The following is a 26,767-nucleotide window of genomic DNA, read 5'->3' as shown; positions in this document are numbered from 1 at the left end:
TAGTGGAATAACGTCAAGTTCAACCTAGCTAATGTGAAGTACCGCGCACCGGAGAATCTACACCGGTGAATGCAGAGCCCCTTTCCAGCTGGATTATTATTATTATATTGCTTTGGACCAGGCTGTTGGAGCGGATAAGAATCGTCTACACCCCACTACTGTGGGATTTACCCGTGACGTGAGGAACATCACTCGAGCCCGTCTCAAGGAGAGGCTGGCCGGCTTTCACCTGTGCTGCACGCATACTGGGATTACAGCTGCTGCTTTCGTCTGCCGATCAGGGAGTAATATACCGCCTCCCATAGCAGGAGCTTATTGAGTCCCCGCTGATCCAGACTTTGCATTCGAACATTTCCTCCCCCGCTGGCTTACAACCGGTGGGAACCCCCTACCAGTATCTCCCGCTGCTTCCCCAGAGTACCATAGATATAATTCCTAATATTCAGGTTGTATTATTATCTCCTGCGTAATATGAGAATGGACATTCGTTATTGATTTACCTACGCACATTCCTTTGCCTTATAAGCGCATTGAAAGTAAAGTATATTATGTACCTTTTGCTGCTAATAAATATTCTTAACCCAGATTTGTGTGGAACCGTATCATTGTGGAGGTGTTCTCATCATATACTCGTGTACTGTATGGCCAGTAGTAATGTACATAAGACGGTAGTGGTTTAATGATACCATACTTATTAATACAGTCAGGGAATTGTACCCCTCAGTTACAATTGGTCCTTCGAGCCCCGGATAAGAATTAGCGTAATATTAATATAATATTAATATTAACATGGCCGATGATGAACACTCCACAAACGGTTCTCCTAAGCTAGATCGCCCGGAGCGCAGACGGCAGCCACCTCTTCACCTAGAGGACTACGTTGTCAGTCCAATACCTAGCTTTAAAAGGAAGTTTTTTTGTGATCAAATTTTTTTATTATTAATCACATGAAACAAGACAACACAATAACCACAGTAACAAAAAACATAACTTCACAGGAGAATAACAACCAATAATAATACAGAATAAAACAGAATAATAAATTATAAAGACAAAAAGAAAAAGAAACAGCGTCCAACCTATCAAATATAGATGGCTACTTCAATAACAAAAGGTCTTCAAACATGCCAACCTTTCCCCACCTTTACAAAGTGGAGTGACTTAAAAGATTGTTTACGAGAGTGTTGCCGCAGATTTACTGTAGATAGCCTAGGTCCCTTACACATGTTCAAGACTGCCAAACTCGCAGAAGGTAAAGTGTAAGAAGAAAGAAAATCTTCCTCCAAGTTGGTTGACAGGTCAATCAGTCTGCCAATATTAGTCCCTTGGGGAGATGGCATGTGAATGACATATAGCGCAGAATAGCTAAATATCAACCCCCCCTAAAATCCCCCCAGTCAAAGTTAAGAAGGACAAGACAAAAACCAAGACAGACAAGACTTTTCCTCCTCCCCCTCCCCAGAGACCGCCGGACCCCCCCGATCAAGCGCCCCAACCCCGCTCAGCCGCACACGGCGGTCTTTACCTTCTCAGCTGCTGCGAACCACAGGTCAATGCCAGCCTGCCCTACCCCAATCACCCGAGCCGTGGATATCTCAAGATAAATCACATCCAATAGAGTTAGGGACCAGTTAATCATTGTAAGCTTCTCAGGCTCCTTCCATCTCATTGCTATAAGCTTCTTCGCTGCTGTGACGCCCGCTAGGACAACCCTTTTCAGTTGTACGGACGCGGGTAGTGTCGTTATATCGTTCAGGAGTAGCGTAACAGCTGTGAATGGGATAGTTAAGCCACACAGATCTGAAAGTTTGTCCGTTATTGACTGGTGGGCAATCCCAAAACATATGCATATAAGTGCCAGTGGCCTTTTGAGAGCACAAAGTGCACCGAGAGTCGGTTATCAGTCCCATAGCAAATAGCTTCCTAGGTGTAAGATAGGTCCTATGAATATAATTAAAATTAATTTGCTGGTGATTGGGGTTGCGGGAAGATAATGCCACATTTGCCCAAACATCATCCCAGTCAAACTCGGGGTCCAACTCCGGGATATCCACACGCCAGATTGTATCCAATGATAAATTTTTATACGTGGATTGAATTAAGAGCGTATAAAAGTCTGAGACAAACCCTCTGGATGTCGTCCTGTCCACTATGAGCCTGAGGAAGGGGTGTGGGTGCAAAGCTTGAGCCCACGGTACGCCATGCGCCCTCAGTGCTGACCTTAGTTGAAGGTAAAGAAAGAAGGACTCGCCGGGAAGATCATAAAATTCTCTTAAGTCCTGAAACGCACGGAGGCCGTTCTTATCATAAATATCCTCCAGAGTATGCACTCCCCTCCTTTGCCATTGAGGAATATTAACCGGCTTGTGTCCTACAAGTAATTGCTGGTTATTAAAAATTGGAGAGTCCAGGTGCCATGGGCATTTAACCCCACACGACCTCTGTACATTACGCCACGTTTGGATCACGTGAGTTATGATCGGTCCATACCTCAGCCGGCATTTCGAAAAAGGGACAGTGGAGTACACTACATCCTGCAATCTTAGCGGAGATACCGCCGCCGCTTCTAAGGAGCGCCACGATACAGCCTCTACAGGGTCTAGCCAGCACATCAGAGGTCTCAGTGAAAAGGACCAGAAATAAAGTTTAAAATCAGGGATTGCGAGGCCCCCATCTTGTTTTCTACGTTGAGTAGTAGCCCTTTTGATTCTCGGGCGTTTGTTATTCCAGATAAATTTAGATACCATCGATTGTACCTTGCGCCAGTGGTCTATTGGAGGGGGCAGGGGGAGCATTGAGCTAATACAATTTATCCTAGGCAGGATGTTCATTTTGATTATGGAAGCCCGGGCTTGTAAGGAGTTAGGAAGGGACGACCACCTGTCTAGATCCTGGCGTATTTTATCATAAGTACCCGTGAAGTTGTACTTAGTAGTTTGGTTCAGCGTGGGGAATATCTCTATGCCCAAGTATTTAAAATGTTCTACTATGGGGATATCAGCTGGTAGTCGTACCGCCTTGGCCAGCTCATTAAGAGGTAGGCAGGCTGATTTGTTCCAGTTAATCTTAAAGCCTGACAATTTACCAAAGTCGTCGATTATCCTCAATAATTTTGTGGCCGACCGGGAGGGGTCGTCCATGAAAATCAGCAGGTCATCCGCATAGAGAGCAATTTTGTGTGGAGTATTATTGACCATTATGGGGACGATGTCCTCCGATTGCCTAATAAATTGGGCCAAAGGTTCGAGGGAAAGCGCGAACAGTCCTGGGCTCAGAGGACAACCCTGTCTAGAAGATCTGGAGACTGGAAAGAGTGTGGAACAGTTTTTGCCTGTCAGTATCATCGCAGACGGCGAGGCATACAGGACTTTAATCATATGAATAAAACTCTTCCCGAGACCCATGACCTCAAGTACCCTCCACAGGTATGACCACTCAAGTCTGTTAAACGCCTTCATGGCATCCAAAGACAGAACTGTGGATGGAGTTGTATTGTCTTTACTGTTATCGATTACATGCAACAGCCTCCTAAGATTATCTGCAGCCAGACGCCACGGGATAAAACCAGTTTGATCGCAGTGTACCAATACAGACATAAATATCTGCAGGCGACGGGCCAGCACCTTGGCAAACACTTTTAAATCGGCCCTGAGAAGACTCAAGGGTCTATAGCTACCACAATCATTGGGATCTTTGTCCTTCTTGAGAAGTAAAGAAATCAACGCCATATTGACATCTCTTGAGAACTCCCCTTGTTCGATAGCGTAATTGATCATATCGAGCATCAATGGACCCAGTTGGTCCCAGAAAGCTAAATACACTTCGGGTGGAATACCATCCCAGCCTGGTGCCTTACCCCTCTGCATTTCAACAATCGTCTCCCTCAATTCCACGAGAGTAATCGGTCTCCCCAGTTCCTTGGCCTCTTCCTCAGAAATGTGGGGTATCTCAAGCCCGCCAATGAACGATTCAAATTTAGAGTCATCAAGATTACCCTCTGAGCTATATAACTGTGAGTAAAACTCTTTAAAAGTGTCATTGATCTTTTTCGAATCAGTAGTGACTGCACCCTGGCTCGTCCTGATCGAGGGGATATCCGAGAAATGATCATTTGAGCGTATTTTCATTGCCAATAGATGGCTAGGTCTGGAGCCGTGAAAGTAGTAATTTTGTCTTGTCCTATGTATCAAGAACTCAGACTGTTGTTTAAGTGTGGAGTTTATTTCTTTTTTGACTATCTTACGTTGTGTGTTTAGTCGTTCACTATAGTTAGTTTGCAAGGATGCGTATAGGTCCGCATATAATGATTCCAGTCCTTCTAGCTTTTTTGACCGGGATTTTCGCAAATTGGAGGCAAATAGTGTGACATGACCCCTGATAAATCCTTTCAATGCATTCCACAGGACCCTAGGGTCTTCTACTGTGCCAACGTTGATCTGCAAAAATTCAGCTAGTTTACTCCTGAACTCAGAACAGAAGTCATCGTTCTTTAGCAAGGTCGAATTAAAACGCCATCTGGGAGCTCTTGCGGAGAGCCTGCCAAAGGTTGCCGTAAGGAAAATCCCCTTGTGGTCTGAGAGAGCCAAGGGAACCAATGAGACATCGAAACTATCAAACATATTAGGGGACGCGAATGCATAGTCAATTCGAGAGAAGCTTTTGTGTCTGGCTGACAGGTGAGAGTAATCTTTGAGGGTGGGGTTGGATAAGCGCCAAAGGTCTGAGAGCCCCGTGTCCTGGGCCCACATCCTGAGGGCCTTAGAGGCCCGTTTTTGGTCGCTCGTTTCAGAGGGCCCGGACCTATCCATCTCCGCATCCCAGCACGCATTAAAATCGCCACCCACAATGAGAGCGTATCCATTAAGTTCCAACATATTCTTTGTGATTGTATTATAGAACGCTGAATCAAATGTGTTAGGAGCATACAATGCTATTATAGCCATCTTCCTATGCGAGAATTCAACTTTTGCTATAGTAATCCTTCCCTCCGTGTCCGACCATACATCCAGGACTTTGATATCAAGGTTACGTCTTGTAACTATGACGACTCCTTTCGTCTTATCATCGGCTGAGGATGAGGAGATAACGTGATATTGCCGATTTGCCAGTCTTGACACGTCACCTACCAATAAATGCGTCTCACTAAGGAGAGCAAGGTCAATATTTCTCCTCTTCAATAGCCAAAGGACACTGGCACGCTTGTGTGGGGCGTTAAGCCCTCCTGCGTTCCAAATTAAGATATTCAATTTAGCCATGGTCGAGCTTGTCTAAATGCGTAGAGAACATACCAGTGCAGCCAGGCTGAGTACAGAGGTGCTGATCCAGGCGGGCCCAGACGGTCAATCCCAGGAGTTCAGAGGAGGAACAATTACACACATATAAGACAACAGTACATAAAACACATAAAAATACCACCCCAGCTACAACCCCCCCTCCTTCTACTCTAAACCCTAACCCACCCGTCCTATTATAAGCCCTCCTATACCCACTCTCCAGTCCCCACCCTATGCCCCATCCACTGAGGATGGTCATCTTCCTATCACTTCCCACTAGAGACATGGATCCAATAAGACGCTCCCCACTCCAACCCCCCTCTAGATAAACCCCTGAGTAAACCCCCACTAGTCCAATAAACACAATAATAATAAAATTCAATAAAGATATCGGTCGAAAACCACCTGAGCCTTGGCCCCAACATGAGACAACCATAATGGTAAAAATAGCCATTATTAAATAATAACTCCACATCAACCTGCAACCATCTATTTCCGAATCTGCGCTTCAACGTCGCAATGTTATAGCCCAAATGGGTACAGGAAAATTCAAAACAAAATTAAATTAAAGCATCCCAGCCGATAGTCTAAGGCAGGATCGGGTCACAGGTTAATTGTGCAAAATTGTGTGAACAATGTCAATTAAACAATGACAATAATAAGAAAGGGAAAAAAGGGGTTATGGTCAAAGTGCACCCCTGTAGCAGTCCCTCTGATCAGGCACAACGGCTGAAATGACACCTATGTAAGAATAGAATTAAACACATTCATTAATCCGGGGATGGTAATAGGCAATACCTGACACAACCTGTTATCATATATTGTTTCAATAAAGATATCGGTCGAAAACCACCGTGAGCCTTGGCCCTAACATGAGATAACTATAATGGGAAAAAAAAATAGTCATTATTATATAACAACTCAACATCAACCCTGCAACCATCTATTTCCGAGTCTGCGCATCAACGTCGCAATGTAATAGTACAAATGGATAAAGGAAAATTCAAAACAAAATTAAATTAGAGCATACCAGCATATAGTCTAAGGTAGGATCGGGTTCCAGGTAAATTGTGCAAACAAATGTAATTTAAACAACGATGATAAGAGGAAGGGGAAAAGGGGGTTATGGTCAAAGTGTACACCTGTAAGTTCCCCTCTGATCAGGCACCACGGCTGGAATGACATAACCTATGTAAGAATAGAATTAAACACATTCATTAACCCGGGGATGGTAAAAAGCAATACCTGACACAACCTGTTATCATATCTTGTTTATATATATATTCAACCGATCTTCTCCTACCGGAGCCCAAAGCTCAAAACAGCCTGGATATAAAAATAACAGCATACAAGAAGTTAGTTAAGGACCCCATCACCGTTGAATTGTGCAAGCCGATTGCACTTAAACAGCAACAACAACCAAAGTGCGTAAATATTAACGGGTCTCGAATGTCTCAGCGCAGACGATAGACGCAGCCCGCTAGCTAGCCCGAGGCTAGCGCGTAAGCTAGTGATGAATCCGGATAGCACGTTAGTCTATTATGTACATTGTTCAGCTAGCTCGTTAGCTTCCAAAGAGGCGATACACAAGTACGACCATGAGGTCAGCTTTAGCAAGTAACAGAAGTCATTGGGAAGCCCCGCTAGTTGGATGGGCAGTGGGCAGTTGGCATGTCTGGGCATGACAGCAAGTATTTGTGAATAGTCGGCCTAATCAATGTATATAGGCCCACACCGCCAAGTCACTCACCCGACATAGATATCAAGCAACAGTCTCGGGTATCCCCGCGAGATATTCCTTCGCTTTAGCCAACAACCAAAATGAACGCAGACCATCGACCTTCTCCAACACAGATAATTTCGCGGGAGCGAATAGCGTGGGCCTCAGGCCTAGTTTCCATAGCCTAGACAGGACCACCTTGTATTCGCCTCTCTGTGCTTGAACCTCCGGCGTAAAGTCTTCGAAAATGGCCATTTTGTGATCGCCAAGCCTCATATTACCCCTTCTGGTACGAGCCGACCGCATGATGAGTTCTCTCTGCTGAAGCCTGTTCAGCTTGACTATGATGGGCCTCGGCTCTTTGTTCACGCCGGGAGAAAACCTGCCCGCCCTGTAGGCCGACTCACAGACAGGAGGCGAAGGGAGGACGTCCGTTCCTAGTATTTCCTGCAGCAGTTCGGGCATGGTCTCAGAGAGACGGCCTTCACCGCTGGCCTCCGGTACTCCAACAATCCTGACGTTGTGGCGTCTATCCCGGGACTGCATCTCCTCCATTGCCGACTGTAGTTTGTTGACTTCAGCCTGCCTAGCCAGCAGGGCGGACTCGAGACCCACCATCTTCTCACCCTGTAATGATACCTCCGTCGTTAGCATGGCTAGTTCGTTAGCATTAGCCGAGGAGACAGCGTGCATCGACTCCATCTTGTCTATCAGCGGGACTACCGCCAGCCGTATTTCTTCTGATATCTCACGATGGAGGTTGACACAAAAATCCGCCAACACTTTCTTCTGTGCTTCAGCGAAGCGTGTCTCAGAGTCTGCGTGTAGCTTGGTCATGACCAAGAGCACAGCTTCGCTTATCTCCCCGACACCGGGCGACGATGCGGCCAGGCCCGGTGGTGGTGGTTTGCTGGTTGGGGCGCTCATGGCTCTGGTTTCCACCCCCGTCATCGCAGAAAGTCGAAAAAAGTTGATGACAGTATACTAACCACGACGACCTAGCAAACAGATAAAAAACAAATAAAAATCAAATAAAGACTAATGGGGAGAAACGTATATTCAGCACGGTAGAAGGGAGCTCATGTGAAACACGTCTACTCCATGATCGCTCAGCTCCGCCCCCGCCGCTTTAAAAGGAAGTTAAATACGGATAGTAAAATTATGTCCAACCCTACCGACCAGGCTACCCCGCCAGTAGAGACCCTAGTGGGTTCTAACGTAACTGACCAAGCTCACGGGGGGGACCAGGAGGGACATGACATGACTTTACCCTCAGACAACGCCAACGGGACAGTCCCCGGAGAGCTCCAGGATAAAGAAAGCGCTCCAGGGACGGAACCCGACCCACTACCAGAAGAGAAGCGCGCCCAGGAGACGGACCTCGAGGCGCGCCCAGAGAACAGATCTCCAACGTGTGTCTTCCCCCAGCGAAGCGGACAAGATGCTGGCGCAGGCACTCATCGCCACCCTGGCAGCCTCCACCGAACGCGATCGACTTCAAGCGCAACAGACACGCGAGCGTGAACATTCTGCAACCGAGCGAGAGCGCTTCCAGGCGCAACAAAGGAGTGAATACAACCGCATAAGACTGGAGACCAGACGCCTTCAGACGGAAGAGAACATTGAAAGAAGCCGCGCCAATGCACAGCACGCCGCCGCCAATGCACAGCGCGACGTCGCAAATGCACAGCTCCACGCCGCCCATGCCAGCGCCAATGCCCAGCGCGACGCCGCCAACGCACAGCGCGACGCCGCCCAGGCCAGCGCCAATGCACAGCGCGACGCCGCCAATGCCCACCGCGAAGCAGCGCGCGACGCAGCCCATGCCCAGCACGAGGCAGAGCGCGACCGGCTGCAGGCGCAGCTGATGGACAAATTGGTTGCCATGGCGACACCCCCTCTCTCCGCACGGAGCTCCCGGAGATCGTCACGACAAGGGTCTAGGACGCATTCCCCTACCCGACCAAGCGACCCGGGACCCCGCCAACAGGAGGATCCTGTCCACGTCTCCGAACCCCCTCCCCGGCCGGTCCATACGAGACCCAGCAACCGGGAAGAACCGGACCACGCCGAGAGACTGAACCGAAGACTCCAGGTCCTAGCAGAGGAAGAGGAGGAGGAAGAGGAGGAATGTCAAGCCGACCAGCAGCAACGTACTCTGGACCAGGAGGCCCAGTACAGCCCCGACCAGCAGCAACGTACTCTGGACCAGAAGGCCCAGTACAGCCCAGAAGTCAGCCCCGAGGCACTACGCTACAAACCCCCGACTCAACTCACGGGTGAGTTTGACGCACCGCCAGCCCCGAGGAACAGCACCTGGGTACCCGACCTTCGGTACCCACCAAGCACCAGCCCAAGACGACACGCACGGGGAGACTTGCCCAGGAGGCCTCTCCCCCAACGCTCACCGATGTGCCAGTCATCCATGGCATCGTACCTTGGCACACCGACGTTCCCGGACTTCACACACGAGAACAGAGCACAGTACACAGAGCTACGAATGTGCTTAGAGACTATGCTGTCCGACGTACCAGATGAACCGTACAAGTATGCTATCCTACTCAAGCACCTGAAGGTGCCCAGAGCGCACAATATAGCGCTGGCATATTCCAGCTCTACTACCCCATACACCGCGGCTCTAGTAGCCCTCGACCAACGTTATGGACGCATATGGGACTATGTGATACAGGAGATAAGAGACATTGACCGTCTCCCCCAGCCAGAGACAACAGAGCATTAGATGACCTCTCTATCAAGGTACAGTCCCTGGTAGGGATGCTGGGGTCCCAAAAGGAAAAAGGGATCTATGAACTGTACGCTAACTCTAATGTAGAGAGGATACTAGAGAAGCTCCCTCCCGCCCGACAAGAGCGCTTTTGGCGGCAGAGAGACCACCGCGACCCCAACGGTCCAGAGGCATCCCTCCTAGACCTATCTGAGTTCCTCGCCAGGGAGGTCAGTAGCCTACGACTCGACACGTTCGTATGGAGTGGACCAAGCCCAAGACTCGGACCTTGGGGATCAACAGATAACCGCCGGTTGGTGACCGTTATGCACCAAGCCGAATCAGTACCGCAGCACAAGAACCACAACACCCCCTCGACGAAAGAGGACCAGTGGAAGATTGAGTGCCAGTACTGTGAGGGAGAACATCGGCTGTACCAATGTGACACTTTCGGGAAGCTGACCACGGACGAGGTGAGTCAGTGGATCAAGGACCACCGCCGCTGCTTCCGCTGCGCGCGCAGCCACCTAGCAGCTGAGTGCCGCTTGAAGAAGAAGTGCAGCAGGTGCGGTGGCACCCACTTGGAGGTCCTGCATGACATCAACAGGCGTCAGCCAGGACAACAGAGTGGGCCCGTCGCGGTAATGTACCATGCCGAGGCGGTGGCACCAGTACCGAAGAGCCACCAGACCGCTCCCTACTGTACCTACTGCGACGGCGGACACTGGCTGGCACAGTGCGCCGAATATAAGACACTGAACCCCGTCCAAGTTGACCAGTGGCGTGAGGCGGCCCAGGCGGGCGCCGCTTACCACGCAGGGGCGGCCCAGGCGGGCGCCGCTTACCGCACAGCACTGTGCGGAGCCCACCAGAAGATCCAAGGCAACCGACCAACAGGAGTGCTCCACATTGACCAGCATAGCGGGACCCCCCGAGTGCTCCTCAAAGTGGTCAGAGTGCTCCTGAGCTACGAGGACAAGGTCCTGGACACTTACGCCGTCCTGGACGATGGGTCTGAAAAGACTCTCCTCCTCGCTTCCGCAGCAGCCCAGTTGGGCCTGCGGGGTGTCAAAGATACCATGACCATACGCACCATCAGAAGGGACCAGAAGACCATAAAAGGTGAAAAGGTCTCCTTCAAGATAGCAGCGGTGGACCAGCCAGAGAAGCAGTATAGTATAACCAACGTCTTCACCAGCCACGACATAGGCCTGTCTCAGTACACCTACCCCATCCCACAGCTGATGGCCAAGTATGTGCACCTACGTCAACTACCTATACCGCTTATCGACGGCGCCACACCGACCCTGCTCATCGGCTCCGACCACGCGGACCTCATTCTCCCAATTGAGGCGGCCCACATCGGACCCAAAGGATGCCCAGTCGCGGTTCAGACCCGACTGGGATGGACGCTCCAGGGCCCCCTCTACGGACTTGACAGTCAACCCACGTCTACACGCTGCCTACACACAAAGGCGAGCGACACCGGCCACTCCCTCGTACAGCCCGTTGAGAGGCTATTGACATTAAGCGAGAGGCCTGTGAGAGAACCGTGGGCACAAGAGGGAGTTCGGAACTCCACCCCCCTCAGCTGCGCTTCAGACGTAGCTGACCTCGAACCCAGCACCCCAAGCGACTCCTTGACGGGGCGGCCGGCACCGGCCCCTCCTCAGACGGGGTACAAAGCAAACAAGAGAAACAGACGGAGGAGGAGGATGCACAGCCAAGCACAGATCAAAGCAGTCTCAGGCCCGCTTCCTCCTAAGCCCCCCTTCATCCCGTCCAGTCGTCATGACCATAGACCAGTCACTACCCCGAGCTGCGTGGCCGGCCGGCCGCGTAAGCAAAGTGACCACTGGTGCCGACGGAAAGGTCAGAGCGGCAGAATTGCTCGTCCAAGGGCGGACCTACAACTGACCCGTGGCGAGGCTGATAGAGTTGCCAAGGCTCCCCGACACTATTGATGACGACCATGACCCCCTGACTTTGTGAACTGCCCTACCATCACAACGGACATTGAGTAGTGGACAGTGCGGTTAATCTGTCTCTGCTTATCTAATTAGGTGGGACTAATTAGGAGGCGGCTGTTACAAAGGGTCAGATTAAACCGAATATATGTATTTACTGATTGATATATATTGCATAATATTTGTATATCGTTTGATATCCCTTGTGTATTCTTTGTACATATACACGGAATATCCCTTTAACCTAGTACAGACCATAATATTTCGTTCTCTTATTGGATAGCGTTCCACCAGCGCCATTGCCATACCCCCAGAGTCGAGTTCAAAGCCACCGTCAAGGCTTGTCTCAACATGCCCGGTTCTGCCCAAGACTACGAGACAGGAATAAGGCTGGTACTAGTTTATTCGCCTAACATATAAATATGGCGCAGGTGAATACAGAAGTAGTTTGAGTTACCCAAGTGAAGCCTCACCCACGATACCACGTGCTGTGAAGTGGGCCCGTTTTTGCCCCAAAATAGAGTCTCATCTTATCCTAATACGTTTGTTCAACGTATCGTTCGTTCCTTACTAGTAAAGCCTTCATCACGAGTCAACGACCAAGTGAAGTGAGCAACCGTGCGTCTAAATAGAGCACTTATAGCCGCGTGCGAATAGGATAGTAAAGTGTCAGAGCTTAGTGGAATAACGTCAAGTTCAACCTAGCTAATGTGAAGTACCGCGCACCGGAGAATCTACACCGGTGAATGCAGAGCCCCTTTCCGGCTGGATTATTATTATTATATTGCTTTGGACCAGGCTGTTGGAGCGGATAAGAATCGTCTACACCCCACTACTGTGGGATTTACCCGTGACGTGAGGAACATCACTCGAGCCCGTCTCAAGGAGAGGCTGGCCGGCTTTCACCTGTGCTGCACGCATACTGGGATTACAGCTGCTGCTTTCGTCTGCCGATCAGGGAGTAATATACCGCCTCCCATAGCAGGAGCTTATTGAGTCCCCGCTGATCCAGACTTTGCATTCGAACATTTCCTCCCCCTGCTGGCTTACCACCGGTGGGAACCCCCTACCAGTATCTCCCGCTGCTTCCCCAGAGTACCATAGATATAATTCCTAATATTCAGGTTGTATTATTATCTCCTGCGTAATATGAGAATGGACATTCGTTATTGATTTACCTACGCACATTCCTTTGCCTTATAAGCGCATTGAAAGTAAAGTATATTATGTACCTTTTGCTGCTAATAAATATTCTTAACCCAGATTTGTGTGGAACCGTATCATTGTGGAGGTGTTCTCATCATATACTCGTGTACTGTATGGCCAGTAGTAATGTACATAAGACGGTAGTGGTTTAATGATACCATACTTATTAATACAGTCAGGGAATTGTACCCCTCAGTTACACTCACAATGTTTGACACACTGTCATTTGGAGCAATACCATCATCAATTAAATGCAAATCACCTTCAGTTGTTTTACCATCACTTTCATCATGTACATTCGTTATACCTTCAATATTTGAAACCCACAGTTTTGCATTTGAAATACACTCATTGTTTGACAACATTTTTGCTTTAAACCAGGTGTCTTGTTCTTCTTTTTCATCATGTAACGTATAACCCAACAGATTGTCATGTATGCATTTCGCCTCATAACACACCTGACTCAAATCTGTTAGAGCATTCTCTACTTTTGCCCTCTCATTATTTAACATGAAACCAAGAATTGCATCTTTTATCTTGGCTGCCATGTTAAATTTACGTTTTCTGCTGGCTTCCAGTTTGCCACAATGTTCTGCAACAGCCTTGGCAGTCATTTTAACGACGCGTTTCCCAGTGACGTCACCGCTAGCAGCGGAGCGCCCTGGGGTCTCCATGGAAACGTTTGACGCCGGTTTGCGCGTCTCCATGTTATTAGATAGTCAGTGAGTAAACGAGATGGCTGACGAGTCGCGCAACAAAGTCAATACAAAAAGGTCCGCGTGTAAAAGTAAAGTGTTATTCCACTTCAGCGACCATGGATTTATGCTCAACCCCAAGTTATGTGCGCGCACAATTTACATGGCCATGTATTTATATAGCGCTATAAACATACCTCCTTGCGTTGGGTACCATGCTGTCGCTCACGGACCAGTACTCGCGGTCAGTGTGCGATCCATAGCATCATCTTTGGGTGAGCCCCGTCGTCGGGGGGGGGGGGGGGGGGGGGGGGGGTGCGCGGCGCGCCTCTCAGCGGAAAAAAACTCGGAGCGTGTTTTTATAGTCACATATTTGTCATGTGTAGGTGGGTTTTCCAGCAAACTCACCACTCTCGCTGCCGTTGAATTCGTAAGGGCTGCTACCACATAGTAGTACTTGGTGGCATCCGCGGTAATATTCCTGAGAGCGAATTGGGCTTTGGCTTGCGCGAACCAAGCGTTGGCACTCTGCGCAGCTTGAGTGAAACTGCGTTCAAAGTTCTGCGATCTGCGTTCTGTTGTTCAGTTGACATGTTCGATATAATCTCCGAAATACGTCCAAGGGTCACAAATGTAGGAATGCAGTAATGATAGCGTAGACAGAGTCGTGTTCCGATGCAAAAACGCTAGTTTATTACGCACTCTACTGTCGCACAAACAACACCCATTCAACTTTCACTGTCTCTCTTTAACTACGTCATCCCCCGCTAAGGGTCATGGGAGATGTAGTAAACACCACAAAAGGCTAGAATGCCGTGAATTGTGTCCCAGTAAGTAGCCACTACACGCAAATCATTAATCATACATCCAAAATAGCATATGTTTATTATTATACACGATGATGATACAGCTCCCAGGGGAGCTTTAGAGACCCCCAGGGGAGCTGATGTCTGATCTAGGGGAGCTATAGCTCCCCGGGCTCCCCTCTTGGATCGCACCCTGCTCGCGGTCCAGTACTGATCCTCAGCCAAACTTCGGGTCAGCACCGGTGTACTCCTCGTCCACGAACGACTGCAGGCAGCTCCCCGATGCAGCAGTAAACAGTAGAATCCTCGTCTTCCTCCTGTGGAGATTCCCCGACGTCCCAAACGCAGCGAATCCTCCCCAGTCTCAAAACGAGAGTCTAACTGGTGCTGGGTTTTTGACTAATATTAAAGGAGCTCCCGTCTTATACGGAGCTACTGAGCAATTTTGATCCCGTAGTTAGACTGGCTGACGCGCCGTTATACTCCTGGGCCCTCATGCATCAACGTGTTCTACGCACAGATCTGTGCTTACCCTGTGCGTACGATCATTTCTAAGCAAAGAGTGGGATTCATCAATTTGAACTTGAACTTGACTTCGTGCTTACATCTACGCACAGTTCAGACCTGGCGTACCTAGCGCCCAGTGTTAGAATATATTATTACAACAAGGAAATGAGCTTCTGTGCATAATAACACTGGCAAGTTCTGTACGAACCGTAGTTCATTAGTTCATTGTAAAATAGCAACAGTAGTGTAATTATGGTCAAAACCCTATAAATAGCATTTGGAATAATAGGTCTTTCTCTCAGAATGAATGCAGCATGGTTTATATAGCGTTATCGGAATATACGGGGTGTAGGCTACTGACTGACTGCGCTCCGCGTAGCTTGATTGATTGATTGATTGAAAAGTTTATTAACAGATTGCAGAATGGGTACAGTACAGCTCAGTACATACAATTGTTGATTGGGGATGCAGACCAACTTTCGTCTTGTTTACATCAGGGTCCCCCATTTTCAATTCATCATAAATCATAAAGCTCAACTCGTTATTATTCTGCGCAGACCGCAGAAACACGGGAACGTTTTGATTATATTTAAAAGGCTTTACGTTAAACGAAACGAGTGGAACTTCGAAGCTGTAAGCAGAATACAAGTCATATGAATATAGTGTTCTTCCCCCTTTTTACGGTATAAGAAAGAATAGAAAACGCATTGCAATGACACTCAGTGGTGCGTTATTGAAATCATCTGGGGTGACACGCACCACGCGCACGCGCGCTCCCTGCGCGTGCGCGCGCTCCCGCGAATGCGCGCGCTCCCGCGAATGCGCATTTAATGTCCCCTCGCTTGGGCACAGACTAAAGACAGTGCCTAATTGCCTCTACGAATGGAATGTAACACGTCTTCACAACAAGGTTAGGTGTGAATGTGTCTGAGAACGTATTTAACACACCTGACGACCGGAGCTATTGATATGCAAATAGCGAGTGAGGTCCCACACCGTGGGACCCCGTCCCATGAACAACGCATGCCTGATGACACTATAGTGGACAGACTATGTATATGATGGGATTCAAGTTCGCGTTTTTGTTGCTCATAGGCATGCTGTCAGAGTATGATATCTTAATCAAACATTCTAGAACATTTGTCGTCACAGATCATGTCCTAATAGAACATAGGCTATGGCATGGATCGTGATATTGTGTGGACTGTTATTATTACTGTACACCGGTACCACCCATTGTGACTACAGCCTTGTGAGTCCCGCACACAAACATGATGGAATTCAAGTTCATGTATTGAAAGGCAGGCTATCATACATGCAGTGAGATTCATTGTTCTTGTATATGCTCTCGTATTATTGTTTATATAGGCTACCCAATACTGACATCAAAATAGATTGTAGTATGCCTCTAGAAATCATATGCAGCAGGTAGAAAATTGACGGGAGATCCATCACGATTTGGAATAAAATTGAGGAGAACTTTAATCCCTGGGGTATTAATCAAACAACACGGGAAAAGGCAGTCATATTCCAGCGCGGTCTTTATTAGCCGACAACAAAATAGATGCATCTAAAAATCATATAGCCAATCGAACACAACTAATAAAGGCATTCATATTACAGCACGGTTATAATGACACACAACCAACGCCAAACAGTGGTCAACGAACGGTCTTTATTAGTATTTTGAGCTGTCCAGGCAGAATTGCAGCAATGGTCTTAGGGAGCCGTTGATATCTGACATCACCGTTTACGAGTCCGCCTTTTATTAATCCCACAATACGCGATAGTGTCTTCTTGGTTCGACAGCAGTGAACAATCTTCGTGGAGTTTCTCAGGGTTCCGCTCGGGTCCGTCCATTATTTCACATCCCATGGGGGGTGTTTCCTCATTTTCATGACCATATATGGATAATCATGCACGAGCATTGACGGTAGAACAAAGTGGTATTCATCAACACGGAGGACCATGGAGCCTGCGTACGCACGTGTGATGCATGCCGACTTCCCTGTGTGTACGCTAGTTCTACATTCCGTGCTTACGTGTGGAAGTAGGTCAAGTTCTACGTCCACGTTGATGCATGAGGGCTGGTCTCATACCAAAACAGTCCTTTGTCCCAATGATACGTGCAGGCAGCTTTACTGGGAAAATGGTGTTTATTTTCCCTCACCGTCAAACAGGATGTCTTCATAAACTGATAAATAATAATGAACACAATAACTAATTAAATACAAACATTTCAACCTGAGACCTGCGTCGTGCGTGCGGTCAAAAACCATTGCCCTTTTCCGGGTCAAAACTCCTCCTCCTACAGGTGTACCTGACGCTTAAATAAAAGAAGCGCCACCCCCTGGTCACATAAATCCACTGCACATTAAGTCCATTTTGGCCGTTACAGTAAGTACTAATCGACCACACGAAAAAAGGTATATAATGTACGTTATGTTATAGCCACAAGTCATTTATTTACTTATTGTACAAGTAATATATTGTTGTCGATAAGCACTTTATTTACATATTATAAGCGAGATCGGGCAGAAACAGGTTATCACAGCCAAGCCAGAATTACCGCTACTGGGATCCCAGGTCTCTGTGGTGGTATAGGCAAGTGCTTTTACCTCTACTGTATATTACCCAGAAGCCCCTATGGGTGTCCTGAGAGAATGAGACCGAATTCTTGCATTGTGATTTATATGAGGAAGTAAGAAAGACTTATTTTGATAAAAATAAGTACAATTTACGAGTTTAACCATCTGCCTCAAGTGTGTGTCTGTATGTTTTGCATAAATGGGGGTGACAGAGGTGGCTGGGTGGCGCAGCGGAGATTGCGCTCGTCACCAATGCGAGAGACTCCGGTCTCGAATCCAGGTGTCAGCATTGCCTCTGACTTGGGCCAGCCGTCATACTAACTCGTTTGGCTGAGTTAGCGGGAGGGAAGTTGATGGGTGGTAATCTGGCGCTGTGGACAGCGACTCCTACAGGTCAGGTATGGGCGCCTGCACAGCAAAAGACAGGAAGTGGTGAAGGCAGCGTGACCTCCCACGCGTTACACTTCACCAATGAGAGTCCGCGCTGCCAGGTGAAAAGAGAGCCACTGGCTGTCTCCGCATGTGTCGGAGGAAGCATGTGGTAGACCTCAGGGCTCCCTAGACCGACCAGTGGAGGGCACATGCGCACAACGACCAGGTGGGGGGGGGGAATTGGCACAATGACTAAATTGGGATGGGAGGAAAAAGTACAGAAAATCAGGCGGAGAAAAAGAATGGGGGCGACAGTGGCTTAGGAGGTAGAGCACCGTCTGGTAATCCGGAGGTTCCCGGTTCGATTCCTGCTCCTCCCGGGCAGTGTGTCGAAGTGTCCTTGAGCAAGACACTTAACCCCTAATTGCTCCCGATGAGCAGGTTGGCACCTTGCATGGCTGCCTCCACCATCGGTGTGTGAGTGAATGGGTAAAAATGTGAGGAACAAATTGCAAAGCGCTTTGGATAAAAGCTGCTATATAAATGTGTATGTATTCTATCCCCAAGGTTTGCTGTCCCCTTCATATATTATGGAATCAGCTTCAACATCACTGGTTTTGGCCTCAACATGTACCTCACCCAGTTTGTTTATGGGGCCATTGAGGTTCCTGCCAAATTTGGGACCTACTTTGCGTTGGATCTGATTGGGCGGAGGAAGTGCCAGTCATGGTCTCTCATCACGACTGGAGCCCTGATCGCTCTCAACATTGCCATTCCCACAGGTGATATCACACCTCCTCTTATTCACTTAGCTGGTGTCTTTGTTTTCTTAGATTGCTAAACATATTTTTATTATATATATAATTATATATATATATTTCTTTTTTTAGTGCGTGCCGGTCTTCGTATATCTCGAGAACTGTTCATCTGATTGACTTTGCGCTCGGTGGGTCAAAGGGAGTGCAGTGTCAAGTGTGAAGTTGATCAGATGAGCACTTCCAGGGGCAAGTAATTGGCGCGCTCCAAACAAGCAAATGCCAAAAATGGAAGGACATTTCTTCCCTGATGCTTGACTGCAAAATGCACTCTTTCATATTGTCTATTGTAACTATATTTATTGTAATGCAAATATAACTGATAGGGCATACAGACCCTCATCTGCACCTTGACTTACACTGCCTACTTGCTCATTATGCGTATACTCAGAGTTAATTATATTTTCTTATACTTATATATAATTCTTTACACTGCCTTCTTTTTTTTTTTTACTTTTCTACTGGACTATCATTTTTATGACATGTCTTCTACTATCACCTGTACCCCCCCCCCCCAATCCCCCATCCTGCTAAGATGCCTGAATTTCCCCAAGGGGATCAATAAAGGAATATCTTATCTTATCTTATCTTATCGTATCTTATCTTATGAAATCGTTCTGTCCAATTACTCTAAACTTGGTTGTGTCCCCCTCTAGACTACGCTCTGGTTCGCACCTGCATAGCAGTGGTGGGCAAAGGTTTCTCTGAGGCCGCGTTCACCACCGCTTTCCTCTACACAGCTGAGCTGTATCCCACTGTTCTCAGGTAGTCAATACACCTTGTTTGTCCTTTGTTTGTCTTACATCTGGGTGGGTAGAATAGAAGTACTGTATTGATCCAAAGGGAAATTCAGCACTACAGATCGCTCACAATAAACATTTAGGTAGTTAAAAATCACAAATAAGAATAAAAATACAGTCAGGGATATACATTCTAAAATATGTATATAAATTCTAAAATATACAGCCAAAGATATACAGTAAAATGTACAGTAATATGACCGCCGTATATATCCCTCCACAAGCGAACACTGGCAAAGCGCTGGTGGAACTACACGACCATCTCAATAAACACCAAATCAAACACCCAGACGCGGCGACGATCGTAGCTGGTGATTTCAACCAGGCGAATTTGAAAAAAGTTATGCCGTCCTTTTTTCAGCACATCGCCTGCTCCACAAGAGGGGGAAACACACTCGACCACTGTTACACCCCGTTCAGGGCCGGCTACAAGGCTGTAGCGGCTCCACCATTGACGGGGTCTACAAGCTCAAGCGATCACGACTCCATCTTGTTATTTCCTGCTTACAAACAAAGATCACGTGACGCCGTCGTGTCACGTGAGACAAAAAAATGGACCGACCAATCAGAGGCCACTGATGGGTTTTTAGTTCATTGATCTAGTAAAATTTGATGTAAAATGTCTGATATCTTATATCTGTGCTTGTGCAGGCTGTAGGCTGCACCCTGCTCTCTGTCTGTGTCTCCCTCCCTGCATGTGGCGTGACCTGCCGACCTCGTGGCTGTCTCCTTCCACACACACCCATTAACACACACAGGGCTCCCTGTACATCCTGATCACGCGCCTCACGCACACTCCTCTTCTGACGCGCACACGCACACACACTCACGCGCACACATCTCCCCCACCCAGCTGTCAAGGCCGTGATTTGTGGAGATGTTGTTCAAGACTAGGGGTCTCTCCTGGTCTACCCATCTGGAACCCATTAGCCCCCCTTCTGAAACAAGCACACACACCGACTAGCACACACACACACCACACACACCCATACATACACACACGGATACATATACACACATACACCCCTCCCCTCCTCCTCTGTATAAATGACATGTAGTGTGATGTACTTTCTCTCTTCTACTGGTGCGAGAGGATGAGCCTGTGCGGGCTGCAGGAGAGTTCTCTTCACTGTGTGACCAACTGATAAAAGCTCTGTTTGGAATACTCTGTCGTTCTGCGAATCCTTTGGTCGACTGGTCCACTAACCATATCAATTCAAGGACTCACGAGGGACAGGTTATCCCTTTCACCACGCTTCAGGACGCGCTCGCAGACACGGATTGGAATATGTTTCAAGGAAGCGCCAGTGACGTCAGCGAGTTCGCGGACACCGTTGTGAGCTTCATAACAACAATCGCTGACAGTATTGTCCCCATGAAAACGGTGCGGGTTTTCGCAAACCAGAAACCGTGGGTGGACAGTACTATCAGAGCAGCTCTGAACTCTCGCACCACTGCTTACAACCTGGGCAGAGAGTCAGGAAACATGGAGGAGTACAAGGCTTCAGTCTATACTCTGCGCAAGGCTGTAAAACTTGCAAAACGGACATATGCTGATAAACTGGAGACACAAATGGCACAAAACGACACAAGAGGCTTATGGCGGCGACTGAGGACAATAACTGACTACAAAGTCAGCGCCCCCTCAATGGGGAGCGACGACGCCTCTCTCGCGGACAAACTCAACTCTTTCTACGCTCGGTTTGGTGTAGACGGTGGCGCCGCTGGCTCAACGGCCAGTGACGTCACTGGCGCGCCGGCTGTTGTGGAGGGGGGGGGACAACCGCGGGGGGGCGGGGACGCTCTCTCGTTGTCGGAACACAGTGTGAGAAGAGCATTTATGCAGGTGAACACCAGGAAAGCGGCTGGCCCAGATGGTATAACAGGACGCATACTTAAGTCCTGTGCCAACCAGCTAGCCCCTGTGTTCACCGCCATATTTAATCAATCCCTGGCGGAGTCAGTGGTCCCTGCCTGCTTCAAGATGTCTACCATCATCCCTGTACCGAAGAAACCCTCCCCAACATGTCTCAATGACTACAGACCGGTGGGACTCACCTCTGTGGTCATGAAATGTTTCGAGAGGCTGGTCAAGGATCACATTTGTGCCTCCCTCCCCAGTGATATGGACCCTATGCAATTTGCATACAGGACAAACAGGTCCACTGACGACCCGGTCTCCCAGGTACTGCACAGCACCCTCTCTCACCTTGACCGCCAGAAGGGGGGCTATGTGAGACTGTTGTTCATTGACTACAGCTCAGCGTTCAACACCATAGTCCCCACCAGACTGGTGGACAAGCTGATCGAGCTGGGTCTGAGCTCCGCTCTGAGCGCCTGGGTACTGGACTTTCTGAGTGAAAGACCCCAGGCGGTCAGGGTGGGGGGTCAGACCTCCAACACCATCACCCTGAGCATCGGGTCCCCCCAGGGCTGTGTTCTGAGCCCCCTGCTGTACTCACTCTACACACACGATTGTGTGGCCAAGTTCAGCTCCAACTCCATAGTGAAGTTTGCAGACGACACGGTGGTGGTGGGGCTGATCTCGGACAACGATGAGAAGGCCTACCGGGAGGAGGTTGAGGTACTGGAACGCTGGTGCCAGGACAACAGCCTGCTCCTGAACATTGGTAAAACCAAGGAGCTGATCGTGGATTATAGGAGAGGACAGCAGGAGACACACACACCACTGAGGATAAACGGGGCTACCGTGGACAGGGTGAGCAGCTTTAAGTACCTGGGGGTCCACATCTCAGAGGATCTGACATGGTCAACACACATAGACACAGTCGTAAAAAAGGCGAAGCAGCGCCTCTACCACCTGAGACAGTTAAGGAAGTTCAGAGTATCTGGGAAGATACTCCAGTCCTTCTACTCCGGAGCTGTAGAGAGCATCTTGACTGGAAACATCACTGCCTGGTATGGAAACAGCACGGCACAGGACAAGAAGGCCCTACAGAGAGTGGTGCGCTCAGCCGAGCGTACCACAGGTATTGCACTACCTCCCCTGCAGGTTCTATACAGCAAAAGGTGCAAATCCAGAGCCTGCAGAATAATGAAAGACCCTCACCACCCCAATAACAGCCTGTTCCAGCTGCTGAGGTCAGGCAGACGCCTGCGAACCCCAGCTACTAGGACAGAGAGGCTTCGGCTCAGCTTCTTCCCCCAGGCCATCAGAGCCTTGAACACTGAACACTGAGTGCCACAGAACACTGAACTCTCCACACACAAGCACACATGAGCACACACACGACACGCACGCTGTACACGCTCGCACACTAGCAGCCACTTTAACATGAGCAAGCACACACTCATGCTGCACACGCCCACACTTATGGCCACAAAGGAAAGGTCACTTTAAAAATAGTATAGCAACAGTAACAGTGTATTGCACTACCAAAGGACCTAGCATGTCCTCCATGCTCTGTAAATAACTATGTACAAATACCGAGATGCCCCACTATGTTACCTGTTTATTGCACAATGTTGTTTTATTGGATTCTATTATATGTTGTACTACTGTATTGCACATCGTTGCGGGCAAGACCACCGCATTTCATTGTATACTTGTATGCCGTGACAAATAAAACTCTTGACTTGACTTGACTTGGTCTCTATACTCCACACCTGACATGTATGTATAGTGTCTTTCAGCTTGGTCTCTATACTCCACACCTGACATGTATAGTGTCTTTTAGTCAGCTTGGTCTCTATACTCCACACCTGACATGGCTGTATAGTGTTGGCAACTTACTCAGGGAACAACTCTGGGCACTAGTGGATTTGAATGACATTGAATCTAAAGGCGCCCTCTGTGATTGCATTACGGGCCGCTACTGGCTTTGTTTACATTAACGATTTATTCCACAGAATTTCTACACCCGCAGATACACATACCGCATCAACAGTTCAACACAATGTGGATGACTTCTAGCCAAGACCATAGTACCTGGAAACAAATAGAGCAAAACGAACACCAGCCCTTATTAGCGTTAGCTTACAACATTTCCGCTACCTGTTGTTCTGTTGTTCTCGGTTTTGACTACCACAGGCACCATGGATACATCTCCCTAAATAGTCCTTAGCTCTATTTATAAAAAAAAATATAAAAAATCTTATGTACCTTAGATACTATTTGTACCTTGTATGTATAATATATATATATATATATATATTAGGAGTGTAAAGGTACACGTATCCGTACCGAACCGTTTCAGTACTGGACCTTAGGTTCAGTACGGCTGTGTACCGAACGAATACAACAGTATGTTAACCACTAATGACCGCCCACCGGGGGCTGTTTTCTTTCACAATCTAATATAATAATTTTTTATAATAAAAGAAATGTACAAGTCGATTATTAATTTCAATATAGAATATTCGTTGACAGCCCTACAAGTACAATTAGTTACTGCACACTACATCACCCCTGAGTGGCACATGGAAAGCCAAACTTTCCCCCACTGTACCGAAAACCTTACTTACCGAACCGTGGTTTTTGTGTACCGTTACACCCCTAATATATATATATATGTGTTTCATTACATGTATATATACATACATACCAATTATTCGCCTGTTCTATTCTCCATCCATCTATTGTCCATAACAACACTATATTATCACCGGCATCCGGTTGGGGGATCCCCTTTGAACAGCCCATCTGAGGTTTCTCTCCTCCACGCCGCCTTTGGTGCTTTTATTTTTCTCCTATTGCTAGGTTTTTAGTGAGTCGTTCCTTATATTCATTGGGGGAAGTCTGGGCGTGTCGCATATTTGGATTTCATGGTGGTTTTTGTTTTTGATCTTTTGTGATGTTTCTTCTTGACTTGTGTTTTTTATTGCCCCTTGTACACCAATTTGAGGAGGGCTTTATTTGAGAAAATTCTATTTGTAAATCGGGATTTGTTTTGGCAGTCTGAGAGTTGTATGTTGAGTTGGTTTTTTGTGGAGGAGATTTTCAGTTTTGCAGGATTTTTAGAGAAAGCATGGCACTTGAGACAAAACACTATATCCTATATAATTTTATATGAATTCCTCTTTCTTTGTTTACATAAATTCTTTACAGCTTTTTATATAGAGTTTTATTTAGTATTATTTTTTTTTGGCCATCTTGGTATTTTATAAATTATTGTCAATGTCAAGTATACTATTATATTGTTTATGTGTCTTGTAAGCCCATATGGGCTGGGCATACACCTGTATGTAAGACACGAAAATAAAAAAAACATCAATCAATCAATCAATCAATGTACAGCCCATGGGGGCTATTCCATGTGATCTCGGGCTATACAAAAACATTTGATTTGATTTTGATTTGATCTACAGACAGTGTGGCTTAGGATACACCTCCTTCATAGGCCGTCTGGGAGGATCCCTGGCCCCCATGGTCCTGCTGCTGGAGGACGCCTGGGTCTCCCTGCCACCGCTGATCTTCGCCACCGCCGGTGTCCTCAGTGGCGCTGTGGTCTTCCTGCTCCCAGAGACCCGGGACACCCATCTGCCGGAGGACATCCCTGACGTGGAGGAGGACAGGTGGAGTCCCTTTTCATGCTTTCAGTTTCAGTTGTCTTGTACTGTATCTATCTACTTGTACACACTGTTTTTACCACTCTTTACCAGCCAAGACTATTGTATGTGCATACTACCTCTTTACTAAATGGACGAGGGACAAGCTTTAGGTTTATTTCAGAGCTTACGACACGCTGGCACACAAGTCAGTGTACATGGAACGGGAGAGAATAACAGACAATATAAAATGTGAACCCAAGTAAAAGAAAATAAACATAAATACATTTATGAAAATGTTTGTACTTAAGTATACTTTGCATTTTTTGTTGTATACAGAAAGTATACTATACATTGTGTTAAATTGAAACCACGTACTTCAGATGTAAATATATTTAAATTATACTTTTGGTACTTACCAAAATAGTACACTTTTAATAGGTACAGCTTAAGTTTGGTAAACATCACATTTTATAAGTGTACTTTGATTACACAGCATATTAATGACTATCATACTAAACATGTGTTTTGAATTCGTACATGAAAGCACATAAGAAGTACCAAAATAAATACTGGGTATACTCAGAAATGTATATGGGTAGAAATATACTTTCAGCACACTTGGATCCATAAATGTGCACATATATAATGGGGAAGTGCCTCATTTGCATATATAAACATAAAATTCAGAAAACTTGCAATATATTTTTTCTTAGTTTATATGTACATAACAAACTGGGAAAGTTTCATAGTGATATCTATTCAAATATGTTTTGCCTATTAGGGGGTACTACACTGTACTACACTGTTTGTAGCCTGTGTGTAGTTCTGTTCAGTTCAATAACATCATTATTATTATTATTATTCAGTTATCAGGCATGTGTTTAGGTTGTCTATTACTAATGGTTTGATTAGGTATTGTGTTTGTAAATATCTGTTTAAAAAAAAAGTATGGCATTTTACAATACAGAACTTTGAAGGCGTTTTTCCTCATACTCTGAGCCAGAAATCTCCACTTCAGTAGCACTCACATACACCAAACCTTCCAGTTCTATTTATATCTATGTTCTGAAGGTATTTACAGAATGGTTTGTTGATATCGCATTCATACCCTGATTTATATCACATTTTATTCCTAAAAACATGGCGAAATATGGAATTTTACCATAAAAATTTACTGAATGGAGTATTTTCTGATTTATGGAGTGATAAAAAGAGATACCCAAAATCCCCTCTGTAATAACATTTGCCTCTAATATGTCAACAAAATGAAACTATAATTTTGAAAATGGCTTTATCCAATGTTCAGATTTCTGTCCTGGAATTATATGCAAATTAGTGCATGTTCAAGTTTCAAGTTTCAAGTTTCTTTAATAGTTGTCATACAGAAGTACAGAATACTTTTATACAAAATGCTTCTTACTGTTACGCTCCAGAGACTGTGCAAGACAAGATAAGTATGAAATAAAATAACATAGTATAGCATGTAAATTAGAAGTAAAAAAATGAGGTCACAGTGTTCAATATAGACATATGTACAATGTTCGATGCAGAATAGACGTAACTGAGTTACCATATAATATACAATACTATGCAGTGTACTAATATACAATACTATATAGTGCAAGGCAGAAATGGGATGAGGTGCAATTTAGGTACAATTTACAGTAGGTGTACGAGTTGTAGTGCAAATCCTTTATCAATAAATATAAAGTGTGTTTGTGTGATCTAAAGTGTGGAGAGTGGGTGCTGCAGTGTGTTGTTTGTTTAAGTGTGTGTGTGCTG

General features: G+C 46.8%; 1 protein-coding gene across 1 annotated transcript in view; it reads left to right on the top strand.

The window, feature by feature from the left end:
• LOC311231695 (solute carrier family 22 member 7-like) overlaps positions 1-26,767 on the top strand; it is a gene marked incomplete at both ends in the record, with an annotated part of 141,567 nt that overhangs the window by 36,811 nt on the left and 77,989 nt on the right. The window contains 3 exons of the mRNA XM_084318323.1: positions 18,427-18,641; positions 19,331-19,439; positions 24,803-25,009. Coding sequence (XP_084174449.1) covers positions 18,427-18,641; positions 19,331-19,439; positions 24,803-25,009 — 531 coding nt within the window. The remainder of the gene's footprint in view (positions 1-18,426; positions 18,642-19,330; positions 19,440-24,802; positions 25,010-26,767) is intronic.

Source organism: Notolepis coatsorum (assembly GCF_963971535.1).
Source record: "Notolepis coatsorum genome assembly, chromosome: 7".
Classification (NCBI taxonomy): domain Eukaryota; kingdom Metazoa; phylum Chordata; class Actinopteri; order Aulopiformes; family Paralepididae; genus Notolepis; species Notolepis coatsorum.
Note: the sequence above shows the minus strand (reverse complement) of the source record. Positions and strands in the feature narration are given on the sequence as shown.